Source organism: Ceratocystis lukuohia (genome assembly GCF_044167205.1).
Source record: "Ceratocystis lukuohia strain C4212 chromosome Unknown Supercontig5_pilon, whole genome shotgun sequence".
Taxonomy (NCBI): domain Eukaryota; kingdom Fungi; phylum Ascomycota; class Sordariomycetes; order Microascales; family Ceratocystidaceae; genus Ceratocystis; species Ceratocystis lukuohia.
In genome coordinates this window covers 15,255-41,067 of record NW_027263524.1, presented here as the reverse complement: position 1 = coordinate 41,067, position 25,813 = coordinate 15,255, and the positions used below count along the sequence as shown (strand labels likewise).

At 45.5% G+C, this 25,813-nt stretch overlaps 6 protein-coding genes across 6 annotated transcripts; 4 read left to right on the top strand and 2 right to left on the bottom strand.

Moving 5' to 3' along the window:
- Positions 1-3,043: 3,043 nt before the first annotated feature.
- On the bottom strand, positions 3,044-3,772 carry HOO65_050010 (putative glutamine amidotransferase-like proteinC13C5.04; the record flags this gene model as incomplete). The annotated part of the gene is made up of 1 exon (XM_071000757.1): positions 3,044-3,772. One exon carries the CDS (start codon positions 3,770-3,772, stop codon positions 3,044-3,046), a length of 729 nt encoding a protein of 242 aa, XP_070858069.1.
- Positions 3,773-5,197: 1,425 nt separating this feature from the next.
- Positions 5,198-10,111, top strand: HOO65_050009 (Vegetative incompatibility protein HET-E-1; the record flags this gene model as incomplete). The annotated part of the gene is made up of 4 exons (XM_071003077.1): positions 5,198-5,448; positions 5,508-6,058; positions 6,118-7,655; positions 7,715-10,111. 4 exons carry the CDS (start codon positions 5,198-5,200, stop codon positions 10,109-10,111), a joined length of 4,737 nt encoding a protein of 1,578 aa, XP_070858068.1.
- A 669-nt stretch (positions 10,112-10,780) lies between these two features.
- On the top strand, positions 10,781-11,419 carry HOO65_050008 (putative double-stranded RNA/RNA-DNA hybrid binding protein; the record flags this gene model as incomplete). The annotated part of the gene is made up of 1 exon (XM_071000756.1): positions 10,781-11,419. The coding sequence occupies one exon, from the start codon at positions 10,781-10,783 to the stop codon at positions 11,417-11,419; it is 639 nt and encodes a 212-aa protein (XP_070858067.1).
- A 1,556-nt stretch (positions 11,420-12,975) lies between these two features.
- HOO65_050007 (Vegetative incompatibility protein HET-E-1) lies at positions 12,976-17,396 on the top strand (the record flags this gene model as incomplete). Its single annotated transcript, XM_071003091.1, has 6 exons — positions 12,976-13,030; positions 13,086-13,224; positions 13,647-15,699; positions 15,762-16,848; positions 16,933-16,974; positions 17,023-17,396. 6 exons carry the CDS (start codon positions 12,976-12,978, stop codon positions 17,394-17,396), a joined length of 3,750 nt encoding a protein of 1,249 aa, XP_070858066.1.
- Positions 17,397-22,407: 5,011 nt separating this feature from the next.
- HOO65_050006 (uncharacterized protein) lies at positions 22,408-23,217 on the top strand (the record flags this gene model as incomplete). The annotated part of the gene is made up of 1 exon (XM_071000755.1): positions 22,408-23,217. One exon carries the CDS (start codon positions 22,408-22,410, stop codon positions 23,215-23,217), a length of 810 nt encoding a protein of 269 aa, XP_070858065.1.
- A 712-nt stretch (positions 23,218-23,929) lies between these two features.
- Positions 23,930-24,838, bottom strand: HOO65_050005 (uncharacterized protein; the record flags this gene model as incomplete). The annotated part of the gene is made up of 1 exon (XM_071000754.1): positions 23,930-24,838. One exon carries the CDS (start codon positions 24,836-24,838, stop codon positions 23,930-23,932), a length of 909 nt encoding a protein of 302 aa, XP_070858064.1.
- Positions 24,839-25,813: the final 975 nt, after the last annotated feature.

Below are 25,813 nucleotides of genomic sequence, written 5' to 3'. Positions count from 1 at the left end.
ATGGACAAGTGGGCAGCAGTCAGTAGGGCAGGGATAGATAATATTATAAAAGCCATGAAGCTATCACATAGATGAGCAAAAATGCATACACAAACACTTCAGCCCATTCCCAACCCACATATCAAGTAGTCAGATGTCGGAAATGAGATATTTAATCATTATGCTATAGTGGATGCTCAATCACAAACAGTGGCGCTGCACTGATACTTCTTAAATGCAACTGATTTGGAAAGTAATGAGCTACTTGAGATTGCCTACAGGTGGTGGTGAGATGTTAGAGTAGTGGCATTATTTCCAACGATGCAGCGGAAATAAGGCCAGCATGTGAAATGCACTGTTATGTAGATAGACGGAAATAAGAAGGTAAAATCTAAAAACGAAAATGGATCCTTGTAACAGTATTTAGCGAAACGCTATTTCAATGTTTCTAGAAGGTGACTATAGTGTTCCTTATCTATCCCAGGCATAGGAGGATGTTCCTAATCTATGCTTCATTGCAGATCTTCTTGTTTCTTGGGTGTCATCCCATGATCTCGAATTGTCGGATTGATTGCATTAGCACAGTAAGTCGAGTCGTCTAGAGAAGAAATAGCCCCCACCAAGATCAGTAGTCTAAATGTGATCTGACGTTGACAGATCAATCATCATAGGCAAAGTAATTAGCGTGTAGGTCTAATAACCCGAGAAGCATGTTCTAACAATATGAAGCCTCAGCCACGCTGTGGCACTACCATGTGGCTGACCCACATGTCACAGGTAATATCCAGTCCTTGGAAATGATGTGGATAGACTAACTTGAACGCCTTCATGCAAAATCACCACAATAGAGGGTGATGCGCATTGTGAGTAAAACTTCTGAGAAAAGAGAAAATATGCCAAAACTACTCATTGATTGTTTTTATTTCATTTTAGTCAGATCCTAAGTAGCCATTATTTCCTACATTCATACTAACAGCTCGCCTCTCCTAAACTCGCCCAAAGCTTATCCAAAGCACCCTTGGAAGTTCTCTCAACAGAGCAGGACAGACAATGGATTTACATACGTGTCAATAGATCTCTTGTCAAAAATTGATGGCCGTCTCTAAGTGTAGAATAGATCTTATTGTTTGAACCAGTTGATTTATGAAAGGTTTTACTTCTATGCTGCGTCCTTGGGCTTCATTTCTTTTGTAATGTGTTCATGAGGATTCACCATGGGTGTCAACTCAACCCTTTCATGGGTGTTCAGCCACAAGAGGTGTGAGTCTTGGTTTTGAAGAAATGGGGCATGTATGGGACGCCACTTGACATGTGTAGTGCGCTACACAACACCAAGTTTTCATCTCTCACACCCCCATACCATAATCAAGCTTTAAGCTTTGGGGGCGATAACACTTTTGTGGGTCTTGAGTGCCTTTCATTTTGAAGGTAGGGGGCATGTACAGAGCACCAGCATGCGACACACTTATCCTACCCACTGGAGCCCTTAACATTTTACAATGCAAAACCCAAGCAAAAGTGCCTTCTGTAGTTCAAGCCCTTCTACATAATCTAAAACTATCTGTCTGAAATGCTGCTAGCATCTATGAAATTTCCGAACCTCAACTACATCGCTGAAGTAATGGTACTCAACTTCAGTTTGACTGAATCTCTACACCAATCTAGGAGGGGAAAAATCAGGACAGGGTTATTCCCGATCCAGATTTGCAAGGGTTACCCCAACAGCTACTTTATATTAAAGAAATAGACGACTGACTGCTCTGTGAACATAACGCAACGCCTGTCGGAAACGGACGAACTTGACGTTGGTTGATAAAGATGAGGAAAGACGAAATCAGTACAGCTTAGAAATCAAGAATCGGTTGCAGTAATCCAAGTGATCAATGCCAAGGACAATTTTCCTGTTCATTGTGGTTCTATTGCGTGACGCTCCGTGCATGTTGAGGAGTGTCACATCCATGCCTGTACATCCTGTGGCTGAAGACCTATGAACGGCTTGACATCCTTCCATAAAACCTCATGCGTGTTTATATGTAAAGCATTTAAGGTACGGGATGTGGGTTAGAGAGCACCTGAGAAAATATTAGCCATTCTAAATAAGAGATCTATTCTATAACGTCGCATCACGTCATTAGTTGGTAGCCAGGGAGGTATATCCCTAAAGGATTGGGCTATTACTGTGACTGAAAACTACTATACCCATAGTGATGTAGGCCTTGGGTCACCTAAGTAGTTTAATTGACACACTAAAACCATCTCAACTGACTGTTTTGTTACGGTCTCCTGATCTTCAATGGACATGCAAGTAATGACTTGGTTGACTTTGAGAATTATCTATGGTATACCTGCATGATGGCATATTGCATGTTGTCTCATCCATTTCAGCTACTCTAGCTACCTGCATTACTGCAAGGGTAGGTAAAAGATGAGGCGCTAGATCACTGTCGGAATAATCTGAAATAGGTGAGAGGAGTGAGCTGGCATACAAAGTGTAATGATATAGTTGTCTTCACAATACTTCTCAAAATCGACTGAGTGGTGGCTTTCATGCCCGTCAAGGATGAGAAGCCAATAGTAACTGTTTGATTAGGCTCTTGTATAGTGATTGAAGTGCTTGAGCCACTTAAGACCCCACCATGTAGTTGTGGGGGAAACCCTTGTGACTCTAAGTCAAGAATGAACTGGACAATGACCTGCTCTTCTAGATTGCATAGTCTGTGTGAGTTGGGGAAGGTATTGCATCGACATTGAATTCCATTCTGTCAGCGACAAAGGGCATGATAATCCACCTGGTATAATCTTGTGGCAGGTCGGAGACCTGCCTCCGGGTTATTTTGAAGGGCCTGAAGAGCGAGAACAATATTAGCCTCATTTTTTGGTTGTGCCATGTTTTTTGGTGGACAAATAATGAATTAAATGTGAAAATGAGAGATTGGAAGATTTTTGGTGCGTTCGCATAGTTGGTGCATTCGCTTATCATTGACGTTACCTAGTAAAATGAAAAAGGATCTTTGCATCACCATGTCTATTCATCAGTCACCAGTTGTCACACTATGTGCCCGCCCTATTGATGCTGAGCCATGTTGTACTCCTTTATAAGGAAATCTAGGAATGTCATGAGTTTCGCGTTCATTTTCCCATAGTCGTTTGCCCGTAAGGAGTTAGGTTGTTGAACGTATTTGCGCCCAGTTAACGACTGCAATTCCTCCTTGCTTGCTTCTATCAACCCCTCAATCACTTGAGAAGTGAACTCCATGTGACACTGAAATCCATATACTAGGTTGGTGTATTCGACAATTTGGCGGGGGCAGCCCTGGCTGAGAGCAATGATCTTGGCATCAGGAGTTAGTCCCGGCATATCGTTGTGCCAGTGACCAACTTCCTCTGAGTGGCCAAAGTGTTTGAATTTGTCATTGTTTCTCCCGGCCGTGGTGAGAGTGATGGGGAAACTGCCGATTTCTGTCTCCGGACTTTTCTCCCAGGCTGCCCCCAGGGCCTCACCAACGAACTGAGAGCCTAAGCAAATCCCAACTACAGCCTTTCCTGCTTTGATGCATTGCAGAATGAAATTCTTTTCAGTTGGGGCATCAAAGTATGGACATTCGTCTTTTGTGGTTGACGGATTTTGGGGGCCTCCTAGTATGATGAGTGCATCGAGCCGCCCAACATTGAAGGGCAGGGTGTCACCTAGGTAGAGTCGAGTGAACGTGACATCGTATCCTCGACTCAAAGCCCAAGTTTCATAAGCGCCTGGTGCTTCAAAGGATTCATGAACAATGAAGTGAACAAGCATGTTTGAGGTTGTAGCGTGTTGGTTCACAGATTGTTGCGTATGATCAGGTCCAGAGATAATCAGATATTGCACATTAGAAAGCAAAGGAAAGGAAACTAATCTAAAGCATCGTGAGGGTAAGGGTCCTTGTGATGGGTGGGATCTGCTGAAGGGGGGGGGGGAAAGGCTGGCCAATAGGCGCAGCCCTTACAGACTCGGTTTTTTTAGAAACGATGGCTTTGGCGAAAAAGCCACCAGACATTGTGTTGTGTGGCGCAGTATATATGTTAAGTGGCGTCCCATACGTGCCCCACTTATCCGAACCTATTGTGGCCGCACACGTCGGTTGGCCATTTCTTCAACAACTGTAGTTGTGGGGGAAGCTCCCATGAATCCGGGTCAAGAATGAACTGGAAAATCAACTGATTCTCTAGATTGGATAGTTTCCGCGAGTTGGGGACGGTATTGCGCCGACATTGAATGCCATTCAGTCGGCGACGATGGGCATGATAACGCACCTAGTAAAACCTTGCAGCAGATTGGAGACCTAATTCCAGGTTAGCGAGAACAAAATCAGCCTCATTCTTTGATAAATCCCTGATTTTTAGTGTACAAATAGTGGATTAGATGCGAAGATGGTGATATTTTTGGTATTCGTGCAGTTGGTGCATTCGCTCATCATGCACATTGCTACCTTTATACTTTGAATCTAATATAGGATTGAGCACATGATTCAAAAGACTGCACTACAAAGCCTGGTTGCACTATGTTGTTGGCGAAAATACTACACTACATAGTCGGCCACCAAGTGCTGCACATTGAGCCAATCATTGTGAATGGCATCCTGACCTTTGCATATGTAATAAATAAACTGGGCAAGTGGTTGCCCTTCCCCTCACTTGATGGTATACTTACCCTTCCCCTGTTTCTCTTATTTCTCCTCCTTTGTTGTTTCTGCTCCCAAGCTATTCACCACGAAATTCATGGTACAGCCATTTCGTACATCCACAACGTTTTCTTCACCTGGCTCTTTTTGCTACATCTATCCTGATCACAGACTCCTGTTTCTCTAGCTTTTCAGTATGAACCAAAGAGCCATGAATTCATCTAGGAGACCAACTACTGGACCGCCAAAAAGAATCCTCTCTATCGGTATGCCACTTTATCCGCCTAAGCCTGGCGTGCCAGCATGTCGCTAATTTGTATAGATGGCGGTGGTGTCCGTGGGCTCTCGAGCTTACTGATTCTAGAAAAGATCATGGAATGTATCCAGCAGGTAGAAAGATTACCTGAAGTTCCAAAACCCTGTGACAGGTTTGATCTCATTGGTGGTACAGGCACTGGAGGGTATGACTTTTACCAGCTGCAAGCTCTACCTTTGTGTGATGGAAGGTTTACTGACAAGACTATTGCAGCATTGTCGCTATTATGCTTGGACGACTGAAAATGAATGTTGATGAATCAATCAGAGCATATACGAAACTTTCCCAGACTGGCTTCTACAAGAAGCCCTCCATATTCAACCGGTCGCAATATTCCTTCTCAGCCAAGAAACTGGAGACTGCTATCAAATTAGCAATTAGGGAGAACTGCTGTGAGGTATCATGCGTCGAAAATCGCAGACAGAAAACAAACTCTACGCCCAATACCTGTACGCATACCGACATGTGCTTCTACGAAGAAAACTGTGTTAAGACGTAGGTTCTAGCCTTATACAACCGGAAGGACTCCCATCTAACATCTGCCATTTTTATAGCGCTGTGCTAGCCGTAACCAAGAACAATATTAACGCAATGCCGACTATCTTCACAACATATCCTCCACTTAGTACAAGGCTTGCCGAATGCACAGTTTGGCAGATTGCAAGAGCTACATCCGCAGCTGTAGCCTTTTTCAAGCCTATCAAGCTTGGCCGAGATGGGATTGAATTCATCGATGCGGCTTTTAACAACAATAATCCGTGTGAGACTCTCATCCGGGAGGCCGAGAAGCTTTTTCCACGCCACGAGACGATAGCTCTGAGCCTCGGCACAGGGCTGGACAATGTGGTTGAAATTGACAATTTGCGAAGCTCTATAACCTCGGCATTGAAAAAGATGGTATCGAGCTCAAAGTGCGCTCATCAACGCCTGAAATATACGTATAGGGGCACAAACAATTATCACCGACTCGATGTTATAAGTGGTCTTATGGATGTTACTCTGCTAGATTCCAGTGCATTGAGCAAGATCGCGGGACTTACGGAAAACTACCTCAATGAGAATGTCGAACTTGTGACTGCCTGCGTCAATGTTTTGGCTGAAAATGGTATTATTCGACCTTTGTTGCACATTGGTGTAGTCATTGAGCTAATACTCGCATAGCAGAAAATGATCAAGAAGAAAGTGATAAGGCGGAAGGCAACCACAACGTCGACATCGACAAAGACAACAAGCAATGCCTTTCTGACCTCTCCGTCACCGATCCCAGAATACACAAGAAAGAGATCGAAGACGAAAAGGGAGGCTTATTGAAAGACTCCTATAAATGGATTCTCAGCCACAACAACTTCCTACAGTTCCGAAATGGAAGTGAATGTCAAATCCTCTGGATCAAAGGGGATCCCGGCAAGGGCAAGACCATGCTGCTCTGTGGCATCATTGATGAGTTGACGACGGAAAATTCAGCGACCCTGTCCTATTTCTTTTGTCAAACGACCAGTAGCCGACTCAATACGGCCACGTCTGTAATGCGAGGCCTGATCTACCATCTGGCACGCTGCAACCCACAGCTCATCAACCACGTGCGAAATAAGTATGATTACAAAAGAGAGCTTTTCAAACATGAAATTCCTTGGCACGATCTTTGTGAAATACTAACTGCAATGGTGAACGATACGAGCCTCAAGAATGTCATTCTGATTGTTGACGGCCTGGATGAGTGCAGTTTAGATCGACCAAAGCTACTGCAATTCATCACCGAGCCCTCACCGGCCAAATGGATTGTGTCAAGCCGTAATTGGCTGGATATCGAAGAAGTCCTAGACGATGCAGAGCAAAAAGTCAAGATACACCTTGAAATGAACCAAGATTCAGTCTCTGCAGCAGTTGATTCATTTATCGAGTTCAAGGTGGATCAACTTACACGGAAAAAGAAATGTGATGACGCAAAGAAGACGGCTATGCTAGAATATTTGAAGACGAATTCGAACGGTACTTTCCTTTGGGTAGCCCTGGTTTGCCACGAGCTTTCCAACCCACACGTCAGAAACTGGCACATCGTGGATACGATGAAGTCGCTTCCACCTGGGCTTGATCCACTGTACCGGCGAATGATGATCAACATGTCCGAGTCCAAAGATGCACAGCTCTGTAAAGATATTGTTGCTTATGTCTTCATTGTGTACCGACCCATCACTTTGGACGAGCTGCATGTCCTTGTCGAAGGACTTGAAGACAAGAAAGCAATGGAAGTAGAAGAAATTATCGCCTTGTGCGGGTCTTTCTTGACAATTCATAACAATGTTGTTTCTTTTGTGCATCAGTCAGTAAAGGACTTTTTCCAGAATAAAGCATTGCAAGAGATCCTACCTCTTGGAATCCCACACCAACACCACAAAGTCTTGTTACGATCACTTGGCATCCTGCAGAAAAGGCTCCAGCGTGATATTTACGGATTGCAGGCACCTGGATGTCTGATTGGCCAGGTTTCAGTCCCTGAGCATAATCCATTAGCTGCTCTTGGGTATGTCTGCATCTTCTGGGTTGACCATCTTTGCAATTCTGCAGTAGATGATGTAGTCAGTCTAAATGATGGGATCTTGCCCTTCTTCGAAAGAAAGTACCTTCAGTGGTTAGAAGCGCTGAGCCTTCTACATAGCATTTCCAGTGCTGGAAGGATAATGGAAAGGCTGACGGCTTTTTTAGTAAGTAAATTTGTGACGACGAGAAGGTCCACAATGGAACAGTATTTAACAGCGTGTAGCAGGAGAAAGCATCAAAAGACCTCCAAGGAATTGCGAAAGATGCTCAACGATTTCTTCTCTCTCATGGGGGCGTTATTGAGATTGCACCACTGCAGGTTTATGCCTCAGGTCTCATATTCAGCCCCACGAATAGCTTGATAAGGCGAATATACAGTCATGAAGAACCAGACTGGATTGAGCTGAAGCCACAGGTTGGAGAAAATTGGGATGTCTGCCTACAGACTCTTGAGGGACATTGTGGTTATGTGCATTCAGTGACCTTCTCAAATGATGGAGATCGACTGGCATCAGGGTCCCGGGACAAGACAATCAAGATCTGGGATGTGACTTCTGGTGTGTGTCTGCAGACTCTTGAGGGCCATAGTCATTATGTGCATTCAGTGGTCTTCTCAAATGATGGCCAGCGACTGGCATCAGGGTCTTCTGACTCCACAGTCAAGATCTGGAATGCCACTTCTGGTGTGTGCCTGCAGACTCTTAAGGGCCATGATGATTCTGTGTATTCAGTGGCCTTCTCAAATGATGGACAGCGACTGGCATCAGCGTCTTTAGACAAGACAGTCAAGATCTGGGATGCAACTTCTGGTGCGTGTCTGCAGACCTTTGAGGGCCACAGTGGTTTTGTGCGTTCAGTGGTCTTCTCAAATGACGGACAGCGACTGGCATCAGCGTCTTTAGATATGACAGTCAAGATCTGGGATGCGACTTCTGGTGCATGTCTGCAAACTCTTCAGGGCCACAGTAATTTTGTGTATTCAGTGGTCATCTCAAATTATGGGCAGCGACTGGCATCAGCGTCTTTAGATATGACAGTCAAGATCTGGGATGTGACTTCTGGTGTGTGTCTGCAGACCTTTGAGGGCCATAGTGATTATGTCGATTCAGTGGTCTTCTCAAATTATGGACAGCGGCTGGCATCAGGGTCTTGGGACAAGACAGTCAAGATCTGGGATGTGACTTCTGGTGCGTGTCTGCAGACTCTTGAGAGCCATGGTGATTTTGTGCCTTCATTGGTCTTCTCAAATTATGGGCAGCGACTGGCATCAGCGTCTTTAGATATGACAGTCAAGATCTGGGATGCGACTTCTGGTGCGTGTCTGCAGACCTTTGAGGGCCATAGTGATTATGTCGATTCAGTGGTCTTCTCAAATTATGGACAGCGGCTGGCATCAGGGTCTTGGGACAAGACAGTCAAGATCTGGGATGTGACTTCTGGTGCGTGTCTGCAGACTCTTGAGAGCCATAGTGATGATGTGAGATCAATGGTCTTCTCAAATGATGGACAGCGACTAGCATCAGGGTCTTATGACAAGACAGTCAAGATCTGGGATGCGACTTCTGGTGCATGTCTACAGACTCTTGAGGGCCATGATGATGTTGTGTATTCAGTGGTCTTCTCAAATGATGCACAGCAACTGGCATCAGGGTCTTCAGACAAGACAATCAAGATCTGGGATGTGACTTCTGGTGTGTGTATGCAGACTCTTGAGGGCCATGGTGATTTTGTGCCTTCATTGGTCTTCTCAAATTATGGGCAGCGACTGGCATCAGCGTCTTTAGATATGACAGTCAAGATCTGGGATGTGACTTCTGGTGTGTGTATGCAGACTCTTGAGGGCCATGGTGATTTTGTGCCTTCATTGGTCTTCTCAAATTATGGGCAGCGACTGGCATCAGCGTCTTTAGATATGACAGTCAAGATCTGGGATGTGACTTCTGGTGTGTGTCTGCACACTCTTGAGGGCCACAGTAATTTTGTGCATTCAGTGGTCTTCTCACATGATGGACAGCGACTGGCATCAGGATCTTTAGACGAGACAGTGAAGATCTGGGATGTGATTTCTGGTGCCTGTCTGCACACTCTTGAGGGCCATAATGGTGTTGTGTATTCAGTGACCTTCTCAAATGATGGAGATCGACTGGCATCAGGGTCAGATGATCAGTCAGTCAAGATTTGGGATGCGACTTCTGGTGTGTGTCTGCAAACTCTTGAGGGCCATAGTGATTATGTGCATTCAGTGGTCTTCTCAAATGATGGACAGCGACTGGCATCAGGGTCTTCTGACTCCACAGTTAAGATCTGGAATGCCACTTCTGGTGTGTGCCTGCAGACTCTCAAGATCCGTGATGGTATAGCGGACCCAAGGGTAGTCTTAAATACTCGACGGTCATCTTCAGCATTATTGGTCGACCAAGCCTTCCGACTCCCTTCTAGACCTCGCAGCTATAGTATTAGCGAGGACGATGTCTGGATTATGCAAAATCAGCAAAGCGTGCTTTGGCTGCCACCATCATTTCGTCCTAGGATATTCACATTCTCCTCGAACAAGGTTGGGCTAGCCTCCGACTCTGGCCGCATCACACTTATAGGATTCAAATCCACTGCTCTCCATTAGCATTTAACAGCACACGACCGACTTTCACCTTTGTTCACATAATTGAATTACAGATTCCACCCTCTATTAGCCTTTATATATCAGTTGATTATTTTTGTGAATCAAGCTCTTAGTTCTAATCTCCAAGTACCAACCCTCAGCACTCATTGTAATCCCTTATAATCATCAGTGTTCCTATTCGCACCATGGCGATTTCCTACTCGCACGTGAAAATGTCATTCCTGTCGGAACAATCTACTGAATTCAGTTAAATCCCTTTTGAAGTCACTCGTGATCCTGTAAACCCGCACGTGGAACCGTGCTGGTATACAGATTGATCGAAATGGTGAAGCTTGCTTTCTATTCTCTTTCTAAAGTGTTAAGTTCTTCCATAGGCAGCCAAGGCTCACCTGGACCTGCTCAGCAAAGAGTCACAAGAGGCGATGTGGGCCTACTCAGACGGCTCACATAACAGTGATGGAGACACTGGAGCAGGCTGGGCTGTTTACTTCCGAGGCAAAATACTCACACAGGGCAATGGCTCGTGCGGCAGGTACAGATAAGTGGCGGATGCGGAAGCGATTGCTGCCCTCAAGGCAGTTAGAGCGGCCGCTGAAGTCCCCCTCACAAGCAGAAGGCCTGAACCTATGTGTCGACAATTTGAGAGTGGTAAAACGGATCAGCCTGAGAATGCAGAAACCGGGCACTTCGCAGCTTGCGATAGACGAGATCCGCCGTACCCTCGCAAGATGGCAAGGCGGATCAGACAACCTGACCATGGAAAAGCCGGTGGGCAAGGTGCACTGGGTCCCAGGACACTGCGAAGTCCCAGGCAATGAAGCAGTCGACCAGCTGGCCAAAGCGGGTTGCAAGAGCGAAGGCCTTCTGGTCTCAAAGGCCACAATGTCACTGACGGCAGCAAGAAGGTGGAGGAACGAAGCCTTTAAAGCGGACTTCCGAAACTGGATGAAAGAAAACTGCTCAAAGATCAAGCACCTTGGCGGAGCGCTGAACTGGCCGAGACCATATGACATCGGCTGGATGAAGGGGCTACACAGAGGCACAGTCGCCCGGATCCTGGCAGCGCGCTCCGGACACGGCGACTTCAAAGAGTATCACGTGCAGCTCAACCACAGGAATGCAGGAATACGTTGCCCAGTCGCAGGGTGTGACCAAGCCAAGACCTTTACCCACCCATGGGAGTGTCTAGGCAATGAGAAGAACCTGTCCATGAGATTTGTACGAAAGCTCCTCACAGGAGATAAGAGCTGCAGATATCTGGCAGGGAAACTAGACCCTAAGTGGAGGGTGTTCCGCATTGGGACGTGAGAGAGGACGGTGTGGGAGAAGGTGATCTGCCGGGAGAGGGAGTGTGGAGGTACGAGTCTAATTTTCTTTGCTACTTTTCTTTTGCATTCGTTCTACGCTCTGTTCACTGTTTTGTTCGTTGCTTGATGTTTGGTTGTTTTCAATCATTCATTTCTTTTTTTTCTTTTCTTTTTTTGCCTTTTGTGCTTCAACCACGGTACAGCAGAAACGAGCAACAAGGTAACTTGGGAGCAATTGCGCTTCGCTCGCCAAAACTCTATAGTGAACCTTGCAGAGGGTTAATTTCTGTCCGGTAATCAGTCCGGCGTCGTTTGATCTCTGTGATTCCCGTAGACGTTAAATATATTCAAGTTCAAGTTCAAGATGAATTGGTAGGGTCTCAACCCTTTCATGGGTGTTTCGCCACAAGAGGTGTGGGTCTCGTTGCAAAGAAGAGGGGATTGTGGGGAACGCCACAAAACATGTACGATGCGCCACGCAATAAAAAGCTGATAACCACCACTCGGTCAAGATAGCCTTATGGTGCACAACATGGGATGTTTTAGATAGGCAATCATTTGCAAGCCTGCCTTCTATTGTGCTAATTGTCCCCGGAGCAGGGCATGAAAACCTCCGTAAGGTATTTGTTTGCTGGCTTGCCCGAGAACTATGATGACGAATGAAAGATCACGATCGAACTCCTTCTCACGCTGTGCTTGTAGATGGGGAGGAATCTCTGCATAAAAAGCATCTCAGCATCCTGCAACACAAGTTACGTACATCCGGCATAGAAAATGGGCGCAAGCTTTGAATTATTTGAGTAGATTCCTTTTGGGAAGGATCATATTGGCTTGAAGGTAGGCTGCATCAGGCTGAAGGAGTGAGGCCCATGTTTTGTGATTGAGCCGGCGCTTATTCTCATCACATCCTCTATGCGGAAGGAAACTGGCTCCTGCGACACGGCCGCTTTAATTCCTTGCTCGTCACCGAATATTCGGGTTGATAAAGTGAATGGTGAAAGCGTTGCTCAGTGCAGTGGTGATATGAACCCCATGGTAGCAAAAGGTACTTGGCTATATAGGGCTGATGAACGAGTCTCTACAGTACACCAGAAGCTCACCTTGACAAAAAGTTTGTCATTTAATTCCTAATTAGCAGGTGTGGGATGATCTATCGCAGTGGCGAGCATGCGATGCTACCATACATCACGATTGCAGAGAAAACTAGTACTCCGCTTACTGGTTGGGCATCAAAAAGTCCCCAACATCTGGCTAGTGACCTGTAGATACTTGGGTTGGCATTTTTAGGCTTGAAGAGGTACGAATTAAACTTTTAGGCGCAATCCGTTTCGACTAACAGTGTTTTTCTCTTTGCTGAACTCAATTCTCCTGTGCACTCCTTGCTACTCGTTTCTTACATAATTGAGCTCGCATCTAGAAAGTCAAGATCAGAGCTATCTTACACTGACTAGCCGTGACCATCTACCTATTGATGCTTTTTCCCTTCATGCGCCTCGTTCATCTCAATCAATTTCTTTAATTTCTTCAACCTTATCACATTCATCGCATCGCATCACTATGGTCTCTTCTACGCCGCAAACCACTGGACCGCCGGTGTGGCTTCTGTCTCTAGGTATGTTTTTTAACGTCTTGATACTAACTTACTATCATGTCGCTAACTGCTACAGATGGCGGTGGTGTCTGTGGGCTGTCTAGCTTGCTCATACTCGAAAACATCATGGAATGCATCCAGAAGTCAGAAAGTTCATCTGAAGCACCAAGACCATGTGACAGGTTTGACTTGATTGGCGGGACGGGAACGGGAGGGTATGACATTGCCTAGCTGTGAGTACGCATTAGAGAATCTTCGTTAATAATCTTCGTACTGGATCATTGCCATTATGCTCGGCCGACTGAAAATGAGCATCGACCAATCGATTGAAGAGTATAAAAGCCTTGCCAGCGAAATATTTATCCCAGAGCCAACACCTTCATCTACAACACCTGCGAGTGCCTCTTCAGCTACAAGATTGGAGGCTGCTATCAAACGAATGATTCGCAACAACTGCACCGACCCAAGCTGCCTGCAGCCAAATAGCGATGGACACATAATCAGCACTGATACGACATGTCCCCATGAAGACATGTTGCTAGAAGATAAAAATTGCACGAAGACGTAGGTACTACAAAAAAACAGGCCTACAAGGCATAAAAAGTCTCAACATAACTAATGTTCCATGTTAATCTAGTGCTGTGCTGGCAATGACTAAAGCCAATATCGAAACCCGACCAACGTTCTTAACAACATATGACACCCCTGGACACCTCACAGACTGCAAGGTTTGGCAGGCGGCCAGAGCTACCTCTGCAGCGATCACCCTCTTTGACTCAATCAAACTTGGTCGCGACGGAATTGAGTTCATTGACGCTAGCTATGGCTACAATAACCCATGTGAAGCTCTTATCTGGGAGGCCGAAAGGCAGTTTCCTGGTAGACCCATCATGATATTGAGTATTGGAACAGGCCTCGACGACGTTGTTGAAATTAGCGATTCGAGAGATTTTGTGGTTAAAGCACTCGAGAAGATGGCCACTAGCTTTAAGCAGATCGACTTACGACTCGAACAAAAGTATGACAGCCCTGGAGTCTACTTTAGATTCAATGTTGAAATTGGCCTAAGAGACAACAACGTTTTGGACCGCCAGATGTTTGGCGATATCTCAGCACACACTTTCAACTACCTCAAGGAGAAAATCCGATCTGTTGAGCGGTTTGTCGACACCTTCACGAGGAGTGGTGTTTCTCAGCTCAAAGCCCAGCACGATGAAAACGACAAGAAATGCCTTTCCGATCTCTGTAATACCGATCCCTCCACAGACAAGAAGGAAATTGAAAGCAGGAAGGGTGGCTTGCTGAAAGACTCCTATCAATGGATTCTCAGCCACAAGAGCTTCCAGCAGTTCCTCAATGACAGCGAATCCCCAATCCTCTGGATTAAGGGAGACCCTGGCAAGGGCAAGACAATGCTACTCTGTGGCATGATCAATGAGTTAGAGCGAACCAATCCAAAGTCTCTATCCTACTTCTTTTGCCAAGCCACCAATCATCAAGTCAACACAGCTACCTCTGTGCTGCGAGGTCTGATATATCGGCTAGCACGCCAAAATCCACATCTCACCAAGCATGTACGAGACAAGTACGACTACAATCAAAATCTGTTCACAAGTCCAGGTGCTTGGCATGAGCTATGCGAAATACTCACCTCTATGTTGATTGACCCGAGCCTGAAAAATGCCATCCTGATTGTTGATGCCTTGGACGAGTGCAGTACGGGCCAGAAAGACCTCCTTCAATTCATCGCCAAGCCTTCGCCCGCCAAATGGATTGTGTCAAGTCGCAATTGGCCAGAAATCGAGCAAATCCTGGAAAAGGCAAAACAAAAGACCAAGATTCATCTGGAGATAAACCAAGACTCGGTTTCTGAAGCAGTAGACTCTTACATCAAATTCAAGGTGGATGAGCTTGCAGAGGAAAAGAACTACAAAAGCGAGATGAAGCTTGCCATCTTAGAACATTTACGCTTGAATGCCAATGGAACTTTCCTCTGGGTGTCCCTGGTTTGTCAAGAGCTTTCCAATTGTCAAAAACGGCATGCCCCAAACAAACTGACGTCGTTTCCTCCTGGGCTTAATGCACTATATGAGAGGATGGTGCAACAGATCCTCGATTCTAATGATGCACAAAGCTGCAAGAATATTATTGCTCAAGTCTTTGTTGCATACCGGCCTCTGACATTGGAAGAACTATGTGTCCTTGTCGAGTCGCTTGGAGGCGTGGAAAAGCAGGAGGTAGAAGAGCTCATCGCCCTATGCGGGTCCTTCTTGACCATTTATGACAACGCCATTTCTTTCGTCCATCAGTCAGCCAAGGACTATTTCCAAGAAAAAGCTTTAGGCGAGATTCTGCCTTTTGGAGTTCCACACCAACACCAGACTATCTTTTCACGATCACTTGATTTTCTTCACAAAGAGCTACGGCGTGACATGTACAACTTAAAAGCACCTGGATGCCTCATTGAGGAAGTCTCACTCCCTCAGCCTGATCCACTAGCCGCTATCGGATATCCTTGCTTCTTCTGGGTTGACCATCTTATCGATTCATCAGCAGATGGGATGGTCAGCAAAAACGACAAGATCTTGGCCTTTCTATGTGAAAAGTATCTTCAGTGGCTGGAGGCGTTTAGTCTCTTAAGAGGCATTTCTATTGCGGGAAGAGCCATGGAAAAGCTAAAGTTATACTCGGTAAGTTACCTTATACAAATGATGGAGTCTTCGATAGAACAAAATCTGACCTTTTGTAACAGGAGAAAGCACCTCAAAATTTGCGAGACCTCGTAAATGACGCACATCGATTTTTCTTGTTTTACGCAGGAGTGATTGAGATTGCCCCATTGCAGATTTATGCCTCAGCTCTCATATTCAGCCCTACAAACAGCTTGATAAGACGAATGTTTAGTCATGAAGAGCCAGACTGGATCGAGCTAAAGCCAAAAGTTGAAGGAAACTGGGATGCTTGTCTGCGAACCCTTGAGGGCCATGGTAGCGACGTGACATCTGTGGTCTTCTCAAATGATGGACAGCGACTGGCATCAGGGTCTTGGGACAAGACAGTCAAGATCTGGGATGCGACTTCTGGTGCGTGTCTGCAGACTCTCGAGGGCCATCAAAAATATGTGGCATCTGTGGTCTTCTCAAACGATGGACAGCGACTGGCATCAGGGTCTTATGACGAGACAGTCAAGATCTGGGATGCGACTTCTGGTGCGTGTCTGCAGACTCTTGAGGGCCATGGTAGCGACGTGACATCTGTGGTCTTCTCAAATGATGGACAGCGACTGGCATCAGGGTCTTCTGACGAGACAGTCAAGATCTGGGATGCGACTTCTGGTGCGTGTCTGCAGACTCTCGAGGGCCATCATCGAGAAGTGACATCAGTGGTCTTCTCAAATGATGGACAGCGACTGGCATCAGGGTCAGAAGACTCCACAGTCAAGATCTGGGATGCGACTTCTGGTGCGTGTCTGCGGACTCTCGAGGGCCATCAAAAATATGTGACATCAGTGGTCTTCTCAAATGATGGACAGCGACTGGCATCAGGTTCAGAAGACAAGACAGTCAAGATCTGGGATGCGACTTCTGGTGCGTGTCTGCAGACTCTTGAGGGCCATGGTAGCGACGTGACATCTGTGGTCTTCTCAAATGATGGACAGCGACTGGCATCAGGGTCTTCTGACGAGACAGTCAAGATCTGGGATGCGACTTCTGGTGCGTGTCTGCAGACTCTCGAGGGCCATCAAAAATATGTGGCATCTGTGGTCTTCTCAAACGATGGACAGCGACTGGCATCAGGGTCGAATGACGAGACAGTCAAGATCTGGGATGCGACTTCTGGTGCGTGTCTGCAGACTCTTGAGGGCCATGATGCCTAGGTGACATCTGTGGTCTTCTCAAATGATGGACAGCGACTGGCATCAGGGTCTTCTGACGAGACAGTCAAGATCTGGGATGCGACTTCTGGTGCGTGTCTGCAGACTCTCGAGGGCCATCAATAACATGTGACATCAGTGGTCTTCTCAAATGATGGACAGCGACTGGCATCAAGGTCGAATGACGAGACAGTCAAGATCTGGGATGCGACTTCTGGTGCGTGTCTACGGACTCTCGAGGGCCATCAAGAACACGTGACACCAGCGGTGTTCTCAACTAGCGCTCAGCGACCGGTATCGCCATCATTCGTTGACCAACCTTCTTCTCGTTCCTCCGAACTTGACAACTACGGTATTAGTAGTGATGGTGTTTGGGTTTTGCGGGAACAAAAAAGGGTCCTTTGGCTACCACCATCGTATCGTCCTGTGAAGTCAGCCATAGCACGGCAAGGAGTTGCGTTCAGCACTTCTTCCAACCGCATCATAGTCATGCGATTCAGATCCATTCGCTAGGGTCACCAGCTTTCGACTAAAACCACGTACTCCTATCATCTGCCTAGAATGCCGAAGCACGAATTTCACCCCTTAGTAAACTATTCCCATTAATTGCTTCACTACACCAGATTCTACGTCCCAATTGTCGATTCACATCATGGAAGTCTTTTCATCACATTATCCCATTATATCAGCTTCCTAGCCAATCTATCCTCGGTTGAAAATTAATTACTCTTTTGTCCCGTAATATTTCAACAACCTTTGTAGTGTGCCCTTTTTTTGTGTGAGCCTGATTCAATTGCTGTAATGGTTTGTCATGTACATGCTAACCACCAGATGCATCCAAGTATGCGTCGCACCTTTCCCGCGTTCGCTGGGCTATTTCCCTCATCAAATATTTCTTGTCCTTCCAACATCCTACAATCAAATGCTGAAGGATACAATACTTCTCACACTTCAAAGTCATCATAATAATTGTAAACTAGGCCAGGCCTCAAAACGAATTTCAGGAGGCGTAATATCTCACTTCCCACATTAGCATCTGAAGGCTATCTACAACAAATGGAAAGTAGCAGGATCTTCCTTCATTGAATTCACTAACTTAATACACACATTTTCTCTCGTGTAAATATCACTACGTAGCATCAGCGGCTCGTTGTTGCATGATTGCTTGCATTAATTTTCCCATCCTCCTCGAGTACTTCGACTATGAGGTAACGTTCATGATAAGCTTGCGTGACAGAGATTTTAAACTCTAATATAGACCTGAACGCAAAAAGATCCCAAAATACCTGAACAACCCAATATAATTGCTATCCTCTTCTCCAGGAATATACGCAATAACTTGACGTGCTCATCTTTCATGGCTGGCCTTGCTACACATTCTACGACAGCGTTGCAATCAGAAGGCCTAAACATATGCGTCAACAATTTGGGAGTGGTAAAATGGATCGGCCGGAGGATGCAGAAGCCAGGCACTTCGCAGCTCGCAATAGACGAGATCTGTGGTATCCCGCTTTGGCCAGCTGATTAACTGATTCCTTCATTGCCTAGGACTTCGCAGTGTCCTGGGACCCAACGCATTTTGCCGGCTGGCTTTTCCAGGGTCAGATTGTCGGATCTGCCTTCCCATCTTGTGGGGTTGCAAGAGCAAGGGCCTTCTGGTCCCAAAGGCAACAATATCACTGACAGCAGCAAGAAGATGGAGGAACGAAGCCTTGAAAGCAGACTTCCGACACTGGATAAGAGAAAACTGCCCGGTGATCAGACATCTCGGTGGGGCGCTGAACTAGCCGAAACCATACGACATTGGCCAGATGAAGGGCTACATAGAAGTACGGTCGCCCAAATCCGAGCGGCGCGTTCTGCACACGGCGACTTCGAAGAGTATCACGTTGTAGGTTTTAGGGTTCAGGGTCACATGACAATCTGACCCTGACCCCGCTCTGGGATAGACTTACGAAGCGCCAGCTTCGGAAGTCTGTCACAGAGTTTGCTTCCTTCTTCATCAAGCTTTGAGAGTTATAAGAATCGACATACATTTTTTAGGATAGCTATTTATACGAGACTCACGTATCTATATGCATCAACGTGAGTGATTATAGCGCTTGTTTACTGTGGTCAATAGCTGCAGGGTTACAACTGCCGTATCATAGACGCAGGCGTAACACCCACAACGTGCGGCTCAAACACGTGTAGGTTTTAGGGTGTTGAGAAAACGTCCACGAGTGCCCCGGAGAAAGTTCGGGTAAATAGATAAGACTGGGTCTTATCTGTGAAAAAAAAAGGTGCTACATAATTAGAGACAGGAAAAAGAAATTTTTTCTAACTTAATACATAAAAAATAAGGACCAATTTTAACATAGGGTTCAGGGTCACATGACAATCGGACCCTGACCCCGCTCTGGGATAGACTTACGAGGCGCCAGCTTCGGAAGTCTGTCACAGAGTTTGCTTCCTTCTTCATCAAGCTTTTAGAATCAGAGAATCGACCTACATTTTAGGATAGCTATTCATACGAGACTCACGTATTTATACGCATCAACGTGAGTGATTATAGCGCTTGTTTACTGTGGTCAATAGTCGCAGGGTTACAACTGCCGTATCATAGACGCAGGCGTAACACCCACACACGCTAATGCAGAAATACAGTGCCCAGTCGCAACATGCGACCAAGCCAAGACCTTTAGCCATCCATGGGAGTGTCGAGGCAACGAGAAAAAACTGTCCATGAGATTTGTACGAAAGCCCCTCACAGGAGACAAGAGCTGCAGATATCTGGCAGGAAAACTAGATCCTAAGTGGAGGGTGTTCCGCATTGGGACGTGAGAGAGGACGGTGTGGGAGAAGGTGATTTACCGGGAGGTACGGGTCTAGTTTTCTTTGCTACTTTTCTTTTGCATTCGTTCTACGCTCTGTTCACTGTTTTGTTCGTTGCTTGATGTTTGGTTGTTTTCAATCATTCCTTTCTTTTTTTGCCTTTTGTACTTCAACCACGGTACAACAGAAACGAGCAACAAGGCAACTTGGGAGCAATTGCGCTTCGCTCGCCAAAACTCTTTAGTGAATCTTGCAGAGGGTTAATTTCTGTCCGGTAACCAGTCCGGCGTCGTTTGATCTCTGTGATTCCCGTAGACGTTAAATATATGTTCAAGTTCAAGTTCAATATGAGCCATTGCTATTTGTCATCCATGGGTGCCAGTTATCTGTGCACAGCCTGCAACCGCCCCTATCATAGTGTTAAAATTGGTCCTTATTTTTTATGTATTAAGTTAGAAAAAATTTATTTTTCCTGTCTCTAATTATGTAGCACCTTTTTTCCACAGATAAGACCCAGTCTTATCTATTTACCCGAACTCTCTCCGGGGCACTCGTGGACATAGATACTGTAAAAATTGGTCCTTAAAGTATATGTATTAAGTTAGGTAAAAATTCGTTTACCCCTCTCTCCATTTATCTTCGTCTCCTTCCCACAGATAAGAACCCAGTCTTATCTATTTACCCGAACATTCTCCGGAGCACTCGTGGACGTTTTCTCAACAGATACTAACAGGGTTAGTGCATGTATCTCATCACTTGTGGGCTTAGGTCTTCTTAAATGCCTATCTGTGTAGTTTAGTTGTCCAAATCTTGATAGTCAGTGTTCACTTAGAAAGAGCAATAGTTATTGGAGTCTCTACATTTCAACTGGCACTCCTAGAGTATAAAGAAAGAACATCCTGAAATTTTTACTAGAAGAAAATAAAATACCCAAATATTACTGATTCCCTCTGCTGCAAAGATCTACAATGCTTGGCAGATGAAACTTAAAATATTGAGCAAAATTATGCTCACAACTGCCAAGCACCAGTTCAGTCGTCATGAATAGCAATCAGAATACTTGGTTATGTATCTTGTACTGAGCAAAATCTGCACTGCAGCATCACTTGTTTGTATTGTAGCTGTGGGCAGACGCCATCTAGTAATTATCATAGCCATAGTCCTCTAGCCTGCAATCCCAGTCACTACTATATTTAGGGCCATCCTATCATCCACTGCCCCTATGGCCCCCACCTCACGCATACTCCCTATTATCATAGCTGCTCTGGATGTGGTCTATTTTTATAGACCTATATGCTGCTGTACATTTGGAGAATCTTCATATTTTGCAGGTAGTTTCAGTACTTCCCATGTATAACATTAGATAAATCTCAAACCTCACTTGCAAGACACATCTTCAGGAAGCTCATGACATAGGCAAAGACCTGGCAATCAGCCAACCCAACCGCTCCTTAGCCCAAGTAGCTGGTCCACTTACTGGGATTAGTGAAATGATGTGAGCGCCTAGAAAATAAGTACGCCCTCCTTGTCTCTAGCTTTTCACAACAGGGCCGAGTGCTAGGGTTCTAGAAGGTTAGAGCAGTCAAGAAGGCTCCTACCCATGTAAGGAAGGTCCTAGTGTTCGCAATGACAACTTGTCGCTTTAAATTTAGCCTTCTTCGTTCCCTTTCTCTTGGGCATACTCATGGGTGGTTTGTGTGTCTTACTGGGATACATGTATCCTGTTGATCTAGGCCTCTCACCTAGCTCTCCCCAATACAAATGATTATGCCTTTGTGTGATGGGAAGAAGAGAAGTGAGAGCTATTATTGCAAATGGCTATTGCAAGTTTTTATGCTCATTGCAGCACATTCAGCATACACATTGCAGGCCTAGCTTAGGTTTTATAGAATCAGGGGTAGACTCATTACAACTAGCTAGCTCAACATCATCTCCCATCCTTGTCAAGCATTCATAAGTGATAGATGGCTTTTGATCATGTCAGATTATCAATAAAGACAGTATATGGATATTGCTATCTGTAAACAGGGCCTTTTGATGCTCTGATATATCTGGTGAACATTGGAACTCACAAGATCTAGTTACATGTGGTGGAATATCTTTTTGGCAAGGTGCCTACTGGAGACAAGGGATAAATGGAATTCTGGGCTCCCACTGGCCCTGCCACGTGAGGTTTCTTGACAGCTTCTTCACATTGCATCATTCATAATCCAAGTGCACTGGTTACTAGGCTTTTGCATTAGGGCTATGGCCTGTACTATGACAATCAGCTGGCTCTGCACCCCATAATCACGACTCTTTGATAACTAAAGTTAGATTCAGGATAGTTTATTATGTGAGCCTGCCTGCTGGTGTTTCAATGCAAGAGTTGTCGTCAAGCCCGGGCTGTTGGCGCATGGGGCCACATGAAGCCACTACACCTTGTGGACCACCCTGGGCTATCCATTTTGTAGAAGCGCGATCAAGTGGCTCATGGCCTTTGCTGATCTGTATGAACAAAAAAAAGGCATATCACAACTTAGTGGTTGAAGAATCCATATGGTGCTGTTGGCAAAATAGTTAAAAGGCCAGCACATGTCACCCATTTCGAGAACAGAAGCATCACATCTCTCATCCTCACACTACTATTCCAACCATCCAGTTGCTCCTGCACTCTTTAGCCCTGCACTCTTTTGCATCCCTTTTTATATCTGTCCCCAACATCACCACAATGAGATTCTTTTCGGCTTCTTTGCCTTTGGCTCTATCCATTCTTAGCCTTGCCCAAGCTGGTATCATTGAGGACGGTGGCTACGAGGTCAGGGTCTCTGGGGATGTAGATTCCGTTCTTTCTCGTGATAGTGATGGAGAATACCAGTTGATTGATATCATCAGTTTCCATCCCCGGATGAATTTGGCCACCATCTTTATTGCTAACAACGACATGGAGGCCGAAAGTGAAAAGAAGCTTAGCCTGGGCCAAATTTACACTTCCCTAGCTGAGAAGCGCGGTCGCAACCCTGAAGATATTGATTGGGTCCTTTCTAAAGTTGACGGAGATATAGAAACAGACGTGCTCATTCGTGGCATCCGCAAGGACCGCGAAGTTGGCCCCACAGAAGATATCACAGTCCGTGCTGACGATAAAGAGTGGAAAGCAATCTTGGACACCAAGTACTACAAGGATGCAGCAGCGGTTAACAACAAAGCAGTCGAAGCAATTCTTATCAGGACAGAGCAAGAAGCTGTGTTGGGGGAGATGGTCGACATTGATTCCTTCTACTTTCATTTTCCAGCAAAGGAAGCCCAGAATCCAGAAGACGACCATAACGACAAGCCGATAGACTGGGTGGAGGAACTGAAGAAGGCAGTGAAGAAGGATGAGGAAGGCAGCTGGGAAGATGAGGAAGATGAGGGGGCTGCAATGAGAAATCTTTTCGCTGAGGAAGAGGAGCAGCAAAGTGCATCTCTGGAAACTCTGTTTACTGAAATCGAGGATATGATTTCAGAGACCATGGAAAATGGCCAACCTGCTAGCTGAAGACTTGGTTGTTAGTGGCAATACGGCTGCATGGTGTGAAAAAGATGAGTGGGCGGTTCTCTGTATTTTTAAAGTTTTCATAGACACTATCATTTGAATCATTTCAACAAAACACAAGCTTGTAGTACCAATTGTGCAGACTTACTGACTGTTTTTGTAAGAGAAAAAGAGGGATCTATCATATCTGTTGGATGAAATGTTGGACGAAATGTTGGATGAACTACATGGAGGATGGGTATTGTGTTGTCAGATTAACCCTGGGTAAACTCGAGCCTTAAGTGTGTATGATGGAAGAACTTGACACTTTCGAGAAAGAATAGAGAAAACAAGCTTGACCTGTATACCAGCACAGTTCCACGTGTGGTTGTACAGGATCATACCAACCTGTCGTCGCAGTAATACAAGGGGCCGAATGGTGGGATGTGGGAGGTGGGATGTGGCTCAAGGGATAATGTGCATTATAAGCTGTAGAATAGACAAGAGGTTCATTGTACCCAGTTCAGATAGTCAACATACATGCATTGAGGAGGTAGGGAGGAAGAGACTAGCTAAAGCTATCAGAATACAGGAGGAATTAGTATATAAGATTGTGCAGCCCTTACAGTTACCCTCATAGGAGCTTAGTGGCCTGCTAGCTTTCAGTCCAGCTATATCAGGTCTGCCCTTGCCAAGTATGAGTATAGGGCCTGACACTAGTACTACGAGAGTACTATCATTTAGACCTGTAGGAAGAGTCTGGAACTGGCTGTGAAGATGACCCAGAAGCATTCTCCAGATCAGCTCCTTCCCCTGATGTAGTCTTTGAAAAGGCATCTGGACTAGTCTCTAAAAGCTCCATCATATCAATCTTCATAGCCTCATTTGCTGCCTTCATCGCTGCATCCACTACCTCTTCTGAGGCAAGTTCAGCAGCATGTGCATCAACAAGGTCTGTAGTAACCTTCTTTTTCTTGGACGGCTTCTTGTAAGAAAACATCATGACCTCGGCAATCACCACAGGAAACTCGCCGTTGCGCACCTCACGATCCTGTCGTTTGACAAGGATTCTGTCGATTGTAGAATCAGGAACCATTCTAATGGCATCCTTGTAGTTGCGAGTCTTGGCGAAAAGAGCCCAGTCATTATTGCTAGGAACGACCTTGATCTCATCCTTTGGGTTAAGCAAGTGGCGCTTGCGATAGTCTTTCAGCATCTGGGATGTAGAAATCTCATCAACGTCTATGACGACCCACTCTATATCCTTGGATTTGACATTCTGCCAAAGGCACAGAGATTGAAATACTTGAGGGAGTTCCAGGCTTCTATCGTCAGACTTTTCATGGTGCAGGTTGTTGTCATAGAGAGTAGCGACCTTATGCTCTCCACCAATGTGCATACGGAGTGCTCTTCGTCCCATGGACTGATCAAGCCGATTAGAGAATACTGTGACATACCCGGTATAGTGATACTCCACCTGATAGTCATGATATTCTAAGTAGTAGGGGTTGGAGGGGTCTGTAAATCCAGGAAGTGTGTCAATGCCAGGAGCCTGAGTCGGCTGAACATCGTTAGTAGAGCCAGATACACAGTTCTTCAGGCCTGGAATCGACAGGCACAAAGATGTGAGAGAAGAAATCTTCATCTTGGCGACTAGACCAAAGAGTTAGATGAACATGAAAACCAGGGGCTAGTGGTGCTATAAAGAATGAGAGAGAAAGAGAGAAAGAGAGAAAGAGAGAAAGAGAAGGAGATGGCGGTGTGCTGCTCTACAGAGAGCCAGCCCATACTCGAGGCAAAGTATAGGTATTTATTATGTTCACTATGCCCACAAGTCCCACACCATAGAAGTGCCATGAAGTTTGACAAAGATGGCCAACATCTGGCGATGCCTGTCTTGCTAGCTGATGAAAAAGAGAGGATAGGCTAAGCAGCTGTAGCCTAGGTGCCACCAGCCATTGATCTGTGCTGCCTTGTGAGCATTAATTCAGCCACAACCCACGAATTAGTGGATATTGGCCCGTGATCCATGCTTGATAATGACTATCAAATCTAAATCATCGAAAACACAAGAGGTGAGAGACTATTACAGGCAAACTAGGCCAAAGCCAAGCTAGTTGAGCTAAGCTTATTAGGAGGCAGAGAAAAGGTGCAGAAGACTACTAGTTTTATTACATATTAATGGGACTGTCCTGAAAGCTATGATCTGGTTGTTTCTATAATGCAAATGCCATAAAGCATGAGCTGCCAAGTCAGTTTTGTCAGCACTGGACTCAAAAACGATAAACGATGAACGATAAACGATCCAGCTTAAGTAATATTGTATTGTAGTAGAAGTTGCAATTATTTCAATATTAATCTCCTCATGGGCTGGCTGGCCACTCATGGATTCAAGAGCTGCTATATGTCAATAGTCATAAAAGCCATATTAAAATGCATTTATGACAACAGTAAATTTCCAACTTTTTGCTATTAAGTTTTGCTACATGTCTCTTTGGCAAAGTGGTAGTTCTATCTGGAGACGCCAGAGCAGAAGCTAGAGAGGACATTGAGAAAAAAACATGTTGTATCAGACCCAGGCTATCGTGTTTCTTTATGCAAGTTGTTGTGTTCAGGGATC